The sequence below is a fragment of the Temnothorax curvispinosus genome, unplaced genomic scaffold, assembly GCF_003070985.1.
Source record: "Temnothorax curvispinosus isolate PA1 unplaced genomic scaffold, ASM307098v1 QBEX01013028.1, whole genome shotgun sequence".
NCBI lineage: Eukaryota > Metazoa > Arthropoda > Insecta > Hymenoptera > Formicidae > Temnothorax > Temnothorax curvispinosus.
In genome coordinates, this window is record NW_020222808.1 from 938,569 (window position 1) to 955,754 (window position 17,186).

Sequence of the window (17,186 nt, forward strand, 5' to 3'; positions counted from 1 at the left end):
CACACACACACACACACACACACACACACACACACACACACACACACTTAATATATACACCCACACTTCGCCCCGATCGCAGCTTCGATCTCGTAACCCGCATCAGTTACATTATTTATCTATCGAGCGGTTGCGCAAGGCGATTCGAGCGTATTTATTAATGAACAAACGGCGTTCGCGCCGTGGGTTACGGAGAAATGTTAATTGAACGCAATCCCGACGACTCTACATTTGTCGCCGTCGGCTTAATGACGTTTATCCAGGAGGATCAATCGGCGGCTTTATTTAAATCCACTGCTTTTGATTCGGGATTCGGCTTTCCGTTCATGCGCGCATAATCGTTAAACCTTATACAGCCCAAGCAAAAAGACACGCAAAGCGGAATCACGAATCCTGTATGGCTGTGCGCATACGCGATTATTAGAGTAATCATCGTGCTTATTATATCCCATAGCTGAAAATAGATTTCCCACTCACGCTCACAGAAAAATATAAATAACAGAGAAAAATTCTCGTAAGCTTTTATTGAGTTTCAAGAGGAAAGATGCGGCAATGAGTGGAATAAGAGTCCGGAATTTATAAAAATAAAATTATCATTCTCGTTCAAACGTAACGTGAGTATCGCAGTAATGCGCCGATATCGCAAATGAGCATAATACACAGATTTTTCTCCGCTGCAATGACGCACATTGAACGTCACGGCAAATTATCGTTTCAGGTATGTGCATGCAGTGACGCGCGATACACGTCACTGTAGCCGAGGGTATACTTTACCTCTAGCTCTTGCTCTTTATGTACTCGAGAGGTTAACGGCCGCTCGGGAAGCTTTATATTAAATTATCGCGTTAACCCATTTGCATTCGCAGCCATAACATCTTGTCTGATATCGAAAACTATCAGCTTTTCACAAAAATTGTTTTTTTTAACTCCTCGACCTATCAACGTTTTTACGAATTACATTAAAACGTATGAAGATTTCAATTATGTACAAAAATTTGATACGAGTGATTTAATTCATCTCCAATCATTTGAAAATTTGGCACGTGATATTTAATGAGAGATGCAAACGTATGCAAACAGCAGTTTATGTAAATTACTAAAATTCGCATCTGCGAACTCATCAATCAAAGTCACATTTTAATTAAGATAGGTATCTGAAAATATTTACTTTCGTTATATAGCGGAGTAAATTTAAAATATTCAAAGAACACTGAAGGTGAGAAATGAGGCTCATAGATTACCGTAACACATTATCAAGTCCTTGAAGCGCCAATTAGCGAATCTAGGCGTAATCATATCTTATGGCTGCCGTTCGAGATAAAACGCTACTTTAAGCTCACGCTTCAGAGAGTGTATCACGAGATTCACGAGAAATTAATGAATCTCTTCTACACAATATTGCTTCTCATCGACAAGCTCTCGTTCAAGAAAAATCCGTAGACGTAATATTCGAACAGTCAGGAAGTGAGATTTAAGAAAGACTCGCTGAGAACCGTGATGCATCATTATCGAGTTCCTGAAGTACCAATTAAAGATCCTATAAGAGACTGGCCACATAACGCCAGTTTTGTCAAAATCTTGCGAGAGAGAGAAGGATATACATTTAGATCGTTTTCTCTTTCTCTCTTATACCTCTTTCTCTTTCTGTTTCTCTTTCTTTTGACAAAACTGAAGGACCAATCAAAACTCGGTCTTATGACCAGTCTCTTATTATAGGGTCTCTAGTACCAATTACCAAAACTAGGCGCAGTCGAATCTGTGGTTGTCATTACAGATAAACATTTCTCTGGATTATTCACGTTTCAGCATGTCACGAGAAATTAATGGTTCTACTCAACGCTCCGTTTCGACTAGTTTCTATATGAAGCCTTTGCCGAAATAAATGATTCAATGCGATATCAAACGCGACATTTGTGAGATTCGCGTCCGCTCTGCGAAACGTCAGCCCGGTCGAACGCATTTCATTACGCAAATGATTTTCCATTTATTATTAGCCGCGATTTGGCAACCACTGTTGTTTATCAAGCTCGACCATATACGTCATGCGCGTGTATGCGTGTAACATACGTACACTAGTTACGAGAGAATTAACGTACATATAGCGCCGTTCAGGGACGCTAATCGCCGACGTAACGTGAGTCGAGAATCCCTGATGTGATATTATTCGCGTCGCGAAATATCGTGTTACCGTAATATTAATTTCACGTAAAAGCTCTCGCGAGAACTATAACATAGTATTTCAAAAACTTCTATAACCAGACAATTCGAAATTATATAAGAATTAAGAAAATTATGTTTGTACATAACATTTCTTTGAATATTTATTTTGTAAAAAAAAATAATTAGAATAACGTATAGTATAAATAAAAATTAAATAAAAAATGGAACTGAAAATAATTAAGGTGATTCAAGCATTTTCTGTTTTGATTATATATTAAATCAATGCAAATCGATTTGTCTGAAAACTAAAAAGGGGATCTTATTTGTTAAAATAAATAAAAATCGTTTCTTGAGAGAGATAGTACAGAAACTGTTATGTGCACACGTGCATGTACGCGAGTCATATGTCAGTTCGCTCTAGCGAGCACGACCACAAATTGTAAATGATGGTGTTGTAAACGGACGCCGAAGACGAGCGTTCCTCGTGTATGCTCGTGGTGATGTGCGCGAAATTTGCACATAATACACGAAAGGGAGTTTGGGAATTTCAAAGCAGACATTGCTGGCGGACGACAGATGCACGATGACGGTTGAGTTTCGCATTTCGACAACTACGAGCCGAACTCTCCGTGTATTAATGATTATCCGCTACGCTAAACGGACGTCCGTCTGATGACACACATTTTACGTAAATCATTGTAAACGTTAGTTACAACTACCACTTACATAGATCTTTTAATAGAAAAAAAATTAGCACAATTTCGCAAAAAAATAACGATCCTATCTTGTTTTCAAGTAACGTCACTATTTTTCTTTTGATCTCCTTCCTTTATTTTAATTATAACAATCCTCGAAGTTCTTGAAAAACGATAGTCATTAAATTAGTGCGTATATAGTCCAAATAACACAAAGAATGTATAAATTACTTAAAACTTGAGAAAAATTGTACTATAAATGTAATAAATTAATAAATTATAAATGTGTAAGTTCAACAAAGATAACCGCGATATTAATTTATTGATGACTACATAAATATAATAAATTAATAATTATAAATGTGTAAGATCAACAAAGATAACCGCGATATTCATTTATTGATGACTGTATACATATAAATTATGTCATTATCGAAGGCGGTATATAGTAATATTACGATGTTACGATACGATTATAAAAAGTGATACATCTAATTACGACTACTCGCACGTCATCGTGTGGTCGTTAAAGAATAATGAGCATCAATTTTATCGGGTATTATTTTGGTGAGGATGTTTTCTCCGCTGTCATAATCATCCCGGTTAATCGTGCAACTTCGAGCCCGTGCTCGGAATGGCGAATGTGTCTACTCGAGGAGTCGTTAACCCAATTGATCGATCTTACGGAGCCCATCGTTCCGTATACTTTCACCGAAAAACGCGAGAGCGCTTTTACTCTCTTGCGGCCTGAAATCCCCGGGCGAAAATTAAGCCCGCGACCTCGATACTCCCGTCGTCGCGCGCGCACGTCAAACTTGAATATGCATGCGAATTCCATCCTGTTTACAACGAGTATCTGGCAAGCTTCAACGGCGGCGACCGATCGTCACGAGTGACACAGATATTTTCTCAACTTCTAAAAGGCACCTACGGCCAAGCGAATGAGCCGCATGTACCGCGAACCGGTATATCTCCCTCTTTCTTACAAGCGAGCAATTCCACCCCGAGCTCGAAAACAAATCGTTGCGCAATGCCAAGTAAAGTTATGACTATGACTGCACGGGCATTAAATCGACGTTGAAACAGCGTAGTCAGCGAGGTGCGGTCTTCTAACTTCGGTAAGGAATCGATTAAGAACCGATTCCGAGCTCGGAAGTGCCAGTCCTACTCTTTAGTAGGACTCACGTAACGATTCAACGCTCGCGTTTGAAAACAAATCACATTGCGTAACAAAGACTGAAATTATTCTCATAATGACATCAGATCGGCATAATGGCTTCCGAGACGGCAGCCAGTTCGAACCGATTCCGAGTTCGAGAGTTCAGAACCGGTCTCTCCGTCAATGCTGCGCTTTGCAAGCTCACAATCGCGAAAACATATCGTTACGCAATCACAAAAGCGAAGTTATTCCCGCCCAATATTGTTTACTTCCTATTGCAAAATACCACTTGACTTTATAATATTTAAAAGTTAGTATCTGGATCACTCCACATAACTCCAACGTTAATGATAAAAGAATTTAAATTAATGATGTAAATAAGCATCATTAATGCATTAAGCACTGGTAGATAATGGTAGTTTGTCGGCGATTTAAATGTCGTATCAGTGTTACGAGACTATCTGCGCTAAAAGTGTTGACTTGTCATTCGCGCGCTGTTAGAAATAACCGTTTGCCCAAGAACATTAGAGGTACATTAGGAAACTACAGTTTATATAGGTATACATGCAAAGCGCACGAGGTACGCGTGGCCTGTTTTCCTCAAACTTCTAAAACGACTTTGTATGCATAAAAGTGAATAACCGCGTCTAGCGATGCTCGCTTGAGTATCACGCTATTAGAATACGTGTGCCTAAAACTATTTATATAAAAGACGAGGGACAATAAAAAAATGCAGCACACCGTGCAATCCGACATCTTAGCAATTTGTTATCGGCAATTAAAAAAAAACTAATAATCGTTACGTTAAAAATCACAATTATTGAAATTATTATAATTATAGCAATATATATGTAGCTTCGCGAGTCAGAATTTCATATTTATTAAAGTGAAATTCGAAGATTGATTTCTTCTTAGCAAGCAATTACGTGACTGTGACCTTTAGTGCTCTATGTGTATATCTTTTTAAAGCTATTATCTTGTTAACCCCGATCTCGCTGACGTGTTATACCATCAGAGTTAGATACGCGTGAAAATACTTGACCGGACAGTGAACGATCGACGACCTCATTGGCCGACGACACTTTGCACCTGCAAATGCAACAGTCACATGCACGCAGCACGACAGACACCAATAGAATGTTCACCCCGGACGCTAACTGAACGCTAATGACACTCGATTTAATCACACGCACATATATGTACGTATGTGTATGTATGTATGTATGCAAATGTATATTAATTGTACCTGATATCCACCATAGTCTACGCGTAGTCTGTCGAAACGGAACGTCTAAATTATATCCGATACACATGTTTAAGAAAATAGACGATAAATGGACAGATATTGCTTTTATAATCGCGAGTTTATTTATATTAGATAAAGGTTTTAAGTACTCAAATTGGATTGTTATACCCGACGATAATTATTAGAAACCTCGTTTACTATTAATTTCCTCTGCTTATAGTTTCATCGTATGTATTCTAATCTGCTTCGCGAATGTGAATTATATAATATATCTGTGTCACGGAAGGAAAATTCGCGTTTTACGGATTACTCTTGCCATTCATTCTTTCATGTAACAAAGTTGTGTACGGATCATTATTTCTCCTTTCCACAGAGATCCAGCAACACGCGACTACGAAATGCAATCTAATAAAGCCGCTTTATCGCTGCGTAACGCACTGCTGTACAGTACAAAAGTCAGTGTGCAACTATGCCGGAACACGGGCTACAATTTGAATGTTGCACGGCGTCATTTGCATGTCAAAGGAAGGTATAGTCGATTATGCTACCCGGTGCGGACGCGCGGGTAGCAATATGATCGCACGAAGGTCGTAACCAGAACACGCGGAATTACGCACACGTGATTCTCGTATTCGACTCGAACGTGAACGAAACCCCATCTTCCCCCCCTCCCGCTGATCCGCGTCCAAATATAAACCCACGTGCCAACATATGAAAATTGGGCCTCGTATGCCGGAACGAATGAATAAACGCGTGCAATTTTCGATGGCGAGAAGTTCGACGACCGCTGAAATTGGATAATAAGCAATGCCGCGGTAAAATTGAAGAGAATCGTTCGAGTTGAATTACGCAATAACACCGTAATGACGATTACGTGGAGGAGTTGCGACGGTTCCATTAGAACTGAGAAAGAGTACGAAGAGAAGGAAAATCTTAATTGACGTGATTAACTTAGATTTTTGACGTAGTATCTTGTTTTTTCCTGATTCCTAGAAATTCACGTAGTTACCTATTAAGAGTAATGACCATTACACACGATATTAAACTATTTCTGTAATACGATCTTAATTACATATTGTTATATACATCAAAAAGAATAAAAAAAGAACTATGTTAAATTATAGAAGTATCAACATGTATGTAAAAAGAAATATATACTTGAAATATAGAAAAATCGATTCTTTATCATTATGCTACCCGCATTATGCTACGGCATATATGTAACGATGACTTAATAAATCGATAGGATAGCATGTATAATTAGGACAGCTATTACACGACGCTTCTCTTAAACGCCGTTCAATTCCTCGGAACAGGTGGCCCTATATCGCCAATACGAGATGACCGACATTCCTCGGATATTCGCAACTGCAAACGTGACTGTGCGGTACATTCTTTACGAATCACGTTTTACGTAAAAATTCAATATAAATGAAAGTTCGGAAAGATCCGAAGAATCCTCCCGAAGAAAAATTCGAGAAGAGAAGAGTAATGATAGGTTGCGCGGCTTGATATTTTACCAATCCCGCGGATTGATTATTTTTGCATTGATACATTTACGCCCACTTTCTACTTTCCCTTTTTAAATGTATAATAATCTATAACGTAAATACTATTCTTCAAGAATATTTTAAAATTTGGTACAATGTAAATTTTTTCAGTTTCTATATGCACTAATATAACTACAACACGATATCCATAATGTATTGAAAACAAGAATGTCAATAACCTTTTCAAACCTTTCGATAAAAAAAAGTAATCGCTCCAAATCCAACATTAACTGATCGATAACAAGTTATTATGTATAGTAAGCTTCCTATAAGTCGAAATACTCCAGCGTAACATAAAAATGACGAAGAACTAAGACTATCTAATATCGTATTATATGATTAACTCCGAAGCGTTATTAACTACGTTGGACAAAAATAGATAGATGATAAGGTAGAATGGTAGATAACAGATAAGTCAGAGTCGTTAGAATTTTTTGCATTCTTATTGCCTGCATTACGTTGACTCGCCACTTTATGAGAATAGTCACGTAGGCATGTAATTTTCCGTGCGAACGTTGTAATTTTTATGCATCTATAAAACGTTCCTCTTTGTCTATATTTAAATCACGTAGCCTATACTTAATGTGGTACGGTTGTCGCCTACCAAATAATTAATCCGTATAAAGAGATTTTTCTAAAATCGATTACGTGTTTTGATAGCAAATTATTGTACGTACGGACTTGAAATTTATATCAAAACCGTAATTTCTTCGTCTTTTAACGGAATATGATGATTTTTCATTTTACGGGTAGGTACTACATATATTTTTCATGCAAATGGACATGTTATTATGATATCATCTTTATCTGGACTCACCTTTTCGTCGAGATTGTTCAGATCCGGCAGCTGAAAAAGAAAACAAAAATTTCATTAGTAAAATAGGAAAATTGTAATATACAAACCTATCATTTTGTATTTGAATCAATGTATTTAAAATTCGAATCAGCGGAATCAAACGTCGTTAAATTACTTCGCGTCTAACAATCGCGATACGAGAAAAAAGAGTTATCTCACCGGTCCACTTTGTTGAAAATCATGATCATAAATATTATTAAAATTAATGAGATTAAGCTATTAAATTTTAATCAATATAAAAGCAAAAATTGTGAATTTTTAATTTAATTTTAATTAATGTAAAACCAGATCAGATGCTTAATCTCACAGCCAGATGCAACATTGCCGATCGATGCAGCACGTACTCAGCATAAATTAACAATTTATAAGAAAGCTAATATTAATGACAAAACAGAACAAAAGAGAAATCTCGCGCGAGCGTGTGCGGTCGAGAAAAGAGGTGGATTGTACGCCACCTATCCAAGTCATTTCGAAATGATATCCCCGGCTTTACCGACGACACAGCCAGTTACATCGATCCGCGCGCGTGTACAAGAGAAATGCTTTGCCCGTCGGCGAGCCGAGGCGCCCGGCAACGACGGCAGATGCCGCCTAGTGTCGTAAAATTGCGAGATCCCTCGTAAATTGAAGGAAATTGATGCCAATTTGTATCAATCAGCCGTCGCGGCTGGTTACATTCTCGCGAGGTCTGCACACAACGTGTTGGGATTAATTTAATACTCGATGCTTCGGACTGCTTGATTAACTTTCATGGTCGTCGTACGTGCTCCGAAAGAGAAACGGATGCATATGCCGGAGCTCTATATAACATTTTCCACGGAAATCGATTTATCCGATACATAATACAAATGCGAATACATTTCGCGAGACAAGAAAAATTAATATCGCCGATTTTACTCTGCATCATTGAACGAGAGCTTCCGAGAGAGCTTTTAAAAAAAATTAAACGTCAAAACAAATATTTAAAATACATTAATAAAATAATCAAACTATATACTAATCCAGTGTAATTAAATCAATATAAAATACCTAACACAATAAAAAAAAAAAAATTTTATAATATAAAAATTCTTTCGGTTCTTCTCTATATCGAAAGAGGAAGACGGATATCGCTAATTCTTACTGTACGGTATAAAATAACCGTGATCGTCCGGGATTCATATTGAAGTGCGGATGCCCCGGATGAATTGATCCGGCCGGTGGATCGGATTATATTGGAAGAGCTGGGCTATCGATTAAAGTTTTCAGTGGTCCTTTTATGTCGTCTCTCCTCTCGTTCATCCGGACAATATCGAAACCGCTGACCGTTCTCGGTCAGCGGAATCCGTCGCCGCTCCAGTAAATGCGTAATCGCGCATAAATCAGAGCGCGGGGGCGAGGAAGGAGCGAGCGCCGCACGATGCATATTTATGCGCCCGCAGCACCGAGAAATTAAATTCACACATTTCATCGGCCCTATAAAGCATGCGCATATTTCGTACGACGGAACGCTGAGAATGCAAAAGTCGCGGGAGGCGGGAGCGAAAAGGGACACAGGTCGGGAAGAGATTCGTGCTAGCCGTGATCTCTTCCATTGTCCGCGCATACTAATTGGATTGCCTTCATTAAGACATCCGCGAGCGTGTGGGCGTTGCGCGACGGATTCATTAACGATTCAACGCAGCGGCGATGCGAAATTTTTGTATCATATATCTTCCCGCGCCGCGACAGCCGTATTCCGGATTGTAGAGGCGAGACGCGCGAATATGTTTTAGCTTATATTTATTCATAAGATCCAGATTATACGAGATGCCGAATAATTTGGTCAGAGCGAACTTTGTGAGTAATATTTCAAATATAGTATGTCAAGTATGAAACTCCTATTACATTAACTTCTTATCAATCCCATTCCATTAATATTTAACAATTGTTCGCACAAAATGAAATATGGCTGAGTTTCTTAATCTCACCAAATTATCATATTAAGAGAACATTTATTTTTAATCGATCTCATATATTTTTCTTATAACATTTTAATAATTTATATATCTAATTATGTAATTATGTAAAATTTCATGAAATTATAAACTAAATTATAAAACTTTATAATGATTTAATTTGCACGTGTATAATTGACATAATATATTACTAAGATTTTTACACGCTTGCGGTCGACTGAACACTCGTCTACTTTGATCTATTTGACATTCCGTATACCATCTTCACATACCATCGTGTGCGCAAGATTGAAGATTGGGAAATAGTTTAATGAGCTGTAAGTAGGTAATTGCGTGTGTCTCGCACATTGTGTTCGCGGGTAATAAATAGGTTGATCACTATACGAAGATCTATTAATGTGTACGGTTTTATTCTGGAAAATAAGTGAAAATTAAGATGTGCGTCTTAAAATAAGACATAAATCGGGTCGACTGATAAAGAAACCTGAATAAAAAAATGCAGGTCAATTATTTTCAACTGTCTAATTTCTATAAATAAAACTCACTGTATCAATCACAGCGAAATAAAAAAATTAAACTTAACAAAAAATTTTATATAAATAGATAATAATTATACGTAATAAAGAATTTTTCGATAAAATTATCCTCTCCAATGTGATATGCAGTTTTAATAAATTAAATACTTTAGATTTTAGAACAATTCTAAAAGATTATTAAAAAATATACTGCAGTATGTATATTGCCAAATATTATATAGATGATAATAATTAAATAAAGATGTATTCGTACAGTTCTTCCGCAACAGCTCTTCGAGAATAATTTACGGGTTTGCAACGAATAACAGAGGAAACTGACGCGGAAATAATGGCTGTATCTTGTTTGTGTTTTATTATAGAAACATAAACAAATAACACGTTGTTGATTATGCATTCTCGCGGTCTATGGCATCCTATGCATAATCGCGCCTGTGTATACGGTTTACTCCCAAATCTCGTATGCGCACACAATTTGTTGCAACAGCACTGTCGCCGCTTGACGACAGTACTTTACTACGCATGCGATTTACACGACGAATAAACTTTGATTTACCGGAACTATATTTCGCTGAACGAGATTTTTGCCTGTACGTCCATAACGAGGAGAAAAAGGAGCGACGCGTTTATAGCACCGTAATGTTGAATAAATCGATTAGATTCGCATTTTCACGATTACTAAAACTAGCATCGTTATATGTTTCATCTCGCAACTACCACCATTTCGCAATTTAAAATTTTTTCTCAATATCCTTATGTATTCCAAGAACATTTTTATCGGCAAATTTGGGAAATTTAACACCTCTAATCGCGTTATAGCAAAGTATCTGCATCTTTATACTTCCACCGTTGTAAATGACAGCGAACAATTTCGAACGATGCGATAATAAAATATTCCATCTATGCAGAATATTTTATGAGTTAATATTGCAATACTTTTTAGACGTTATTCGAATAAATGCACCTTTAACAAGTCGGATAATAAATCATATTATACAACTTTCGCCGATAATTTCGCGCTAACGATTGACGAATACCAAAGCAATAATTAACGAAGTAGACCGACAATGTCGAAGATACTAAATAAATTATTTTACGGATACGTATTAATATATATATTGAGTCCTCTAATTATTTAAATTATTTTACTTCTATACCGTCAAATTAAATTATTTATTACCGTCAAATTAAAATAATTATATTACAATTATTTCTAGACGTGCAATTCGCTGGCTTATAACCACGTTACGTTCGTTGCGAGTACCTCTCTGCGAATTTCTCTCTTATTCCGGCATTTTCGAACAGCATTGTCGATTAAATATACAAAATCTCGGCGAGCGGTTGTAGTCTTCCGTGAAATTGCACGAAGTGCAGTACCGTTGCAGGTTAAAGAGACGAGTTGGGAAGAGGGAGAGAGTCTCTTTAGTATTACCAGCCTCGTTCTTCGAAGGAGCAGAACCTCTTTCGTTTCAGCATTCACCGATACTTTCGCGCGAGCGAGCGAAAGAGAGAAGGAGCAGTTTCCCGCACACGTAAGCCGGTAGAAACTGGCTCTTCCTTTGAGGTTCTCTCGGTCTCGCTAAACGAAAAAATTTACCGCGAGCCTCTCTCGTCTCGTCGAAATTTATTTCAACTCGCCTCCCGCGAAGCTCTCATCCATCTTTCCGGTCCGTAAAGTAGAACTCGAGGTACGTTCCGAGGGTCGCACCGACCGACGAACGTAAATTCGCGCGAGCACGCAAGACCACGCGTAACGAATTTACGGCCACCGACAAATGGAAGACGTTCATATAACGGTATGATGGTCCTCAAAACAATACTGGCAATAGCGTACGTAAGAAATACGCATAAAAAACATAGACGGTTTTTGGAAGAGAAGAGCGGCTGAAAATTTTAAATCCCTGTTAATAATATATTAGTAAAAGAGAGAAAATTACGTATATCAAGTGCACGCCAAACACTAATAAATTCACGCATGCTATATTCAAAATTGAATAAAGTTAACTAACAATTTAAATAAATTCGTGTAAACTTATTATTATGTAACATAAAATTAAAATTTATTATAATTTAAAATATTATAGAAATGGTGCTGTGAAATTATGGAAATATGGCATTTATTCGAAACAGAATATTATTTTGAATTTTATAAAAAGTAATAATTTGATATCTTCTCAAACAACAGCCAAACAATGGTGCGAAATTTGTGTAAAATAGGAAGTGTGATTTTATCGATAATACTACTTTAAAATAAAATAGTACACAAGAGTCCGCATAAGTCGCGTAACGGTAAGACGGTTTTATTGTCGCGTCGACGTCATCTCTAAAATAATCTATTTTTCGCGCTTGAGGCAGTTATATCATAAGTATCTGATATTGGTGCAAGGTACGAGTGCCATTACTATATAATATAACGGTGCCAGCTCATGATGAATATTCTCGATGCACGGGCGATCAGATGTTCGATGAGTGATTACGTTGCAGACGCGATTACTGCCAGCATTCTTTAACGACAGCTCATCAGATGTTTCTTTGGAGGATGGTATCCTCCGAGAGTTCAAAGTCTCGACGAAGTAACTGCTGCTATTGACAAGTTACTTGGCAATTTTCGAGACTTCGTTTCTTTAATATAAATTTGATAAAGCATATTTTGGTGGGATATCTTACATTACACATAAACTGCAGACTATTGTATATCTAACTTATGCTTTAATCGATTATTTACCAGGAAAGGATGCGAAGTGGTTCTTTAATTTTGATGAGCTTTTAATGGTTGTTCTCTAGACAAAAATAAGGGACACAATATAACTAAAAAAAATACGTGTCCCCTTATTTTCGTCTAAACAACATTAAAAGTTCATCAAAATCGGAGGGCAACAAGGGACTTCGAAACCTTCCCTTCTAAATAATCGATTAAAGCTTGAACTAGATATACAACAGTCTGTAGTTTATGTGTTATGTAAAATATCTCACCAAAATATACTTCATCAAATTTATATTATTTCGGACCTTTTTCTTCTTAGATATATCGTGGAAGAAAATGGCTATTCGATAGATAATTTATCAGAGAGCATATCTTTTGCACATGTACTACACACGTAAATCTAATGAATTCGTAAAAATTTTAAATCCCTATTCTGATGGCTCTTCTATTCTTTATTCTTTTATCTTCCGCTGCATTATATTATATTATATTATATCTTCTAGCAAATCGGATATATATGTATATATCAGTCTTTGTACATGTCATATAAAAAAAATTAATTATAAAAACTAGTATTAAAATTTTTCTTTATCCAATTACTATTATTATTTCAAAGTTCTCACTCAACCGTGTTTCATCTCGCAAAAGTGGCATTTGTGCATTAGAGAATTAATAAAAAAAAAAAAGAAAAAAAATGTTATACGCGGATATTAAAATTGCAAAATGTACAAAAAGTGATGGCTTATATCCGCCCGGCTGCCTCTTCGACCGTCGCTTTGCGACATCGACGGAATATAAATGATAGGAATATTCCGTGCGCGCGATCAAGTTGTTTCGAGTTTACCGACGACTTTAGTACTGCGATATTATCCCGTTCACCCCGGCTTTATAATCCCGCTCTATGTCCGCGTGGTCTTGCGAATTCGTAGCCGGCTGTTACTCGGCTCTTAATCTAAAACCTAACGATACAGCGAGGTCCATAAAATGGCTAGGATAAATCTGCAGTAGCACAGCTGCAGTACGGGATCATTAAATCTTAACAGCAGTTGGTGTAACCGGCGGTATCTAGGATAGGGAGAAAAAGGGAAGTGAATCGCTTGTGCCTCGAGTAGGTATACCACCTGTAGCAAGTGTAGGTTGAATCAATCACCTGCCAACGACGGGTTCGGATTTTCTTTTTTCTTTTTTACTTATTATTTTTTCGCCCTTCTCTTACACATATAAAATATTTACAAAATTTGGATTACGTAACATTTAGCAAAATACAATCATGTTGAATTTTGTACCGTTACAAGATCGATATACACATATATTACAAATAACTCTTGTTCAACTATACACTATACAATTACAGAAAAAAATCAGTCACATATTCTCGTTACTTATAACATTGAAAATCTTGGATAACATCCAAACATTAATATCATTTGTCTCGGTCACTATAACTTATTCTAAAAAATATCTAGCATGCTTGCTATTCTTTGAACTCTGAATCGAATTCTGAATCTCTAGCTCGCAGTGTTATAAATATGACTTTGTTCATCACGTATTAAATCAAAATTCTTTTCGACACGTTCAAATTTTGTAAAAAAATTTGTTTTATCATAAATTCCAGAGAATTTTCAGTATAGAATCGATAAGAATAAACTTCTGAATCGTCACATCAATCTACAAACGCGATGAATGCAATTATAAATCCTATATATAATCATAGCGATAAAACTTGTTCATCTCTCTATCTCGGTTCATTGATAAAACAATTAACCGCGTGACACTCTCGTCTCATGCAAGAGATGTCTTTCCTCGAATGATATCCAATGATCGATATTCGAACGGGAATAGCGAGTCTTCGCTCTAATCGAAAAAAATGCCCGAAAGTATTACAATATCCATTGATCACGGATACTGTAGTATACAATAATATCTTAACATTTCTTGAGCACGTTCGACTCAAGAATTCACGCAACCATTGTTAACCGTCAAATATACCACGAGCGACTATTGGGATTCTCACCAGCGTAAGAATAGACGGATACCAGTACCCGAGTACACTCGTAGTCGAGAATCAATCGAAGGATGATGTTGTCGATGCGAATCTTTCGAGCGACGACGTCCTGCCGCGATCGATGATAGAAGCGGCGCGATTTAGCCCCCGATCAGGAGCCAAGGCAGGAGGATGGTGACGCAAAGCGCTGCCACGCAACTGGACAGCATCGCCAGGGGACTTGCGGCCGTTTCCATTTCCATGCTCTCCGTCATACCGTAATCCTCATCGGGCACGAATTCGCGTATCTCCACGTCACATCGGAAGCACACGCGTGCGGTATTGCTTTTGAAGTGGGATCCATCCTTGCGCAGCACCTGCGCCCCCGAGCCCTTACGCTCCAGCTTCCAACCGGGCTCCTGCATCAGCATCATCTTATATATTCTCTCGTCAAATTCGAGTGTTTCACGTGATCAAACAGTCACGCTTCGGGACCACTTCGGTTCTCGTTAGATTCGCTGATCAAACTTGAAGATCGTGAGACTTCAGTTTGCTGAATATTTCGCGAGACAGAAATACGTTCCTTGCAGAGGAACAGCCGGTTTAATTGGTTTCCGAAGACGCGCGTTGCTTCTACGAAGACAATATCTTCGCCAGCGTCGTCGTTGTCTACCGGAAGATATATTGTCGATACCTGCAAAGGAAAGTTCCAGCATAAATCGGTGAATTGTGCGCTGCGCCACACGATGCTGACTTTAATAACAAGATCGATCGCACACGATGGCTCAAAAGGGCGATTCTACGTGACGAAAAGTTTCTATTAAGTTGATAGTATTGTAGAATTTCTATTGTTTCTTGTTCGATTACGTGACGGATCTTGAAATCATTGGCTGCTGGATGTTACTGCGGGTTTAACTTTGTAATACGCGCAATAATATTTTTAACTCAAATAATATTTTATATTATTAGACGTAGGTAATAATTATTGTATTTTTAGTGTCCTCCTATCTCTTGTTATTCTTGTTTCACGTATTACATGCGCTTTTGTTCAAACATACGAATGCATAGAACTACCGTAGAGTTTCTAAACCCTCGCAAACCGCTTATCAAACGTGTCACGTTTTACAAATGCATTACAGCCTCGAGCAAAAAGCTAGAAACCGTTCGTCGGCGACTCATCGGTTTCCTGCCGGCAGGAACGAGTATTAATCGAAGCAACTTCGACAACTTTGTGACAGATTCCGGCAGTGAGATCGCGGATAGCGCGCGCACTGTTAATATGGTCGCCTCGGTCGATCGCCACGTTGCAAACCCATATTCAAGAGCACGAGTAATCTCGTAAATGTACCGAATGTACGACCGAACAAAAACTCGACCAAATCCAGCGCGCAGACCAATAAAATATGGCGAAATTGCACATAACAATCCGCTTTTATTTAATATAATGGAAACGTACATTTTATCCATTCGCAAAATTTTGAATAAATATCGTAAGTATCTTGAAATAGTTATCGTTCGTATACGAGATAGCGGATATTGTTCAATAATAAAAGCAACATCATAACAAATTTCTCCTATTTACAAAAGCCAATAGAGATTCGTACGGTATTAAAGATTTTTTTTCGTTGAGAAAAGACGATATCGTGACTTTCCAATACCAATGCAATTAATTTAGTCCCGTCTAAGTTTATTAAACAAAACACAATGCATTCATTAAACATTTACACAGATGTTGAAGATTAATGCGAATTAGAGAGGTGCTTAAACACAGACAAATTGTCTACTTTATATATGCTTTGTTTCCGTACTTAATTTTCTGCAAAGCTTTGAAATAGTCAATGTCGCACTGCAGGTAATTAAACTGCGATTTGCGCTGTCGATGATTACGGCTTGTCGAATTAAATCCGTTTGCATGCAAGGCTAAATAGGTCGGATGACAAGGCAGCCTAATTACAGACGGACGACTCACACCGACATGGGAGAGCATGAAAAGCGGATTCGCGATTATGAGTATTGAGGAAAATACACGCTTGAGCTCGTCTATTATCGTAATCCTATTTCTACATTAGTATCAGGATTTTGCCGTTTGCAATAAAAACAAGATCGCGTAAATCGTTCTTAATAGCTCTTAATACCTCAAAATAATAAGTATAATAACAAGTTACGAAGCAAGAGAAAACAAACTTTATAAATTTATTTGTTTTAGATATTCGAGTTATGAAAAAATGGAATTCTTAATATTTATAACAAATTGCATTTTTTGGAAAGCTTTCTTTTAACACTGTACTTTTGAAAGTTATATTGTGGAATATAAATACCTATTTTATATTCCTTTTATACACATATGTATATCTTTAAAAGA

General features: G+C 37.4%; 2 protein-coding genes across 2 annotated transcripts in view; both read right to left on the reverse strand.

Annotated features, from left to right (window-relative positions):
- Nucleotides 1–17,186, reverse strand: part of LOC112463098 (sestrin homolog) — a 147,549-nt gene that overhangs the window by 101,403 nt on the left and 28,960 nt on the right. The window contains exon 5 of the mRNA XM_025029288.1: nt 7,628–7,657. Within this exon, the coding sequence (XP_024885056.1) occupies nt 7,628–7,657 (30 nt within the window). The remainder of the gene's footprint in view (nt 1–7,627; nt 7,658–17,186) is intronic.
- LOC112463099 lies at nt 14,016–15,360 on the reverse strand. The gene has a single exon (XM_025029290.1). The coding sequence runs from the start codon at nt 15,256–15,258 to the stop codon at nt 14,986–14,988; it is 273 nt and encodes a 90-aa protein (XP_024885058.1). The 5' UTR covers nt 15,259–15,360; the 3' UTR covers nt 14,016–14,985.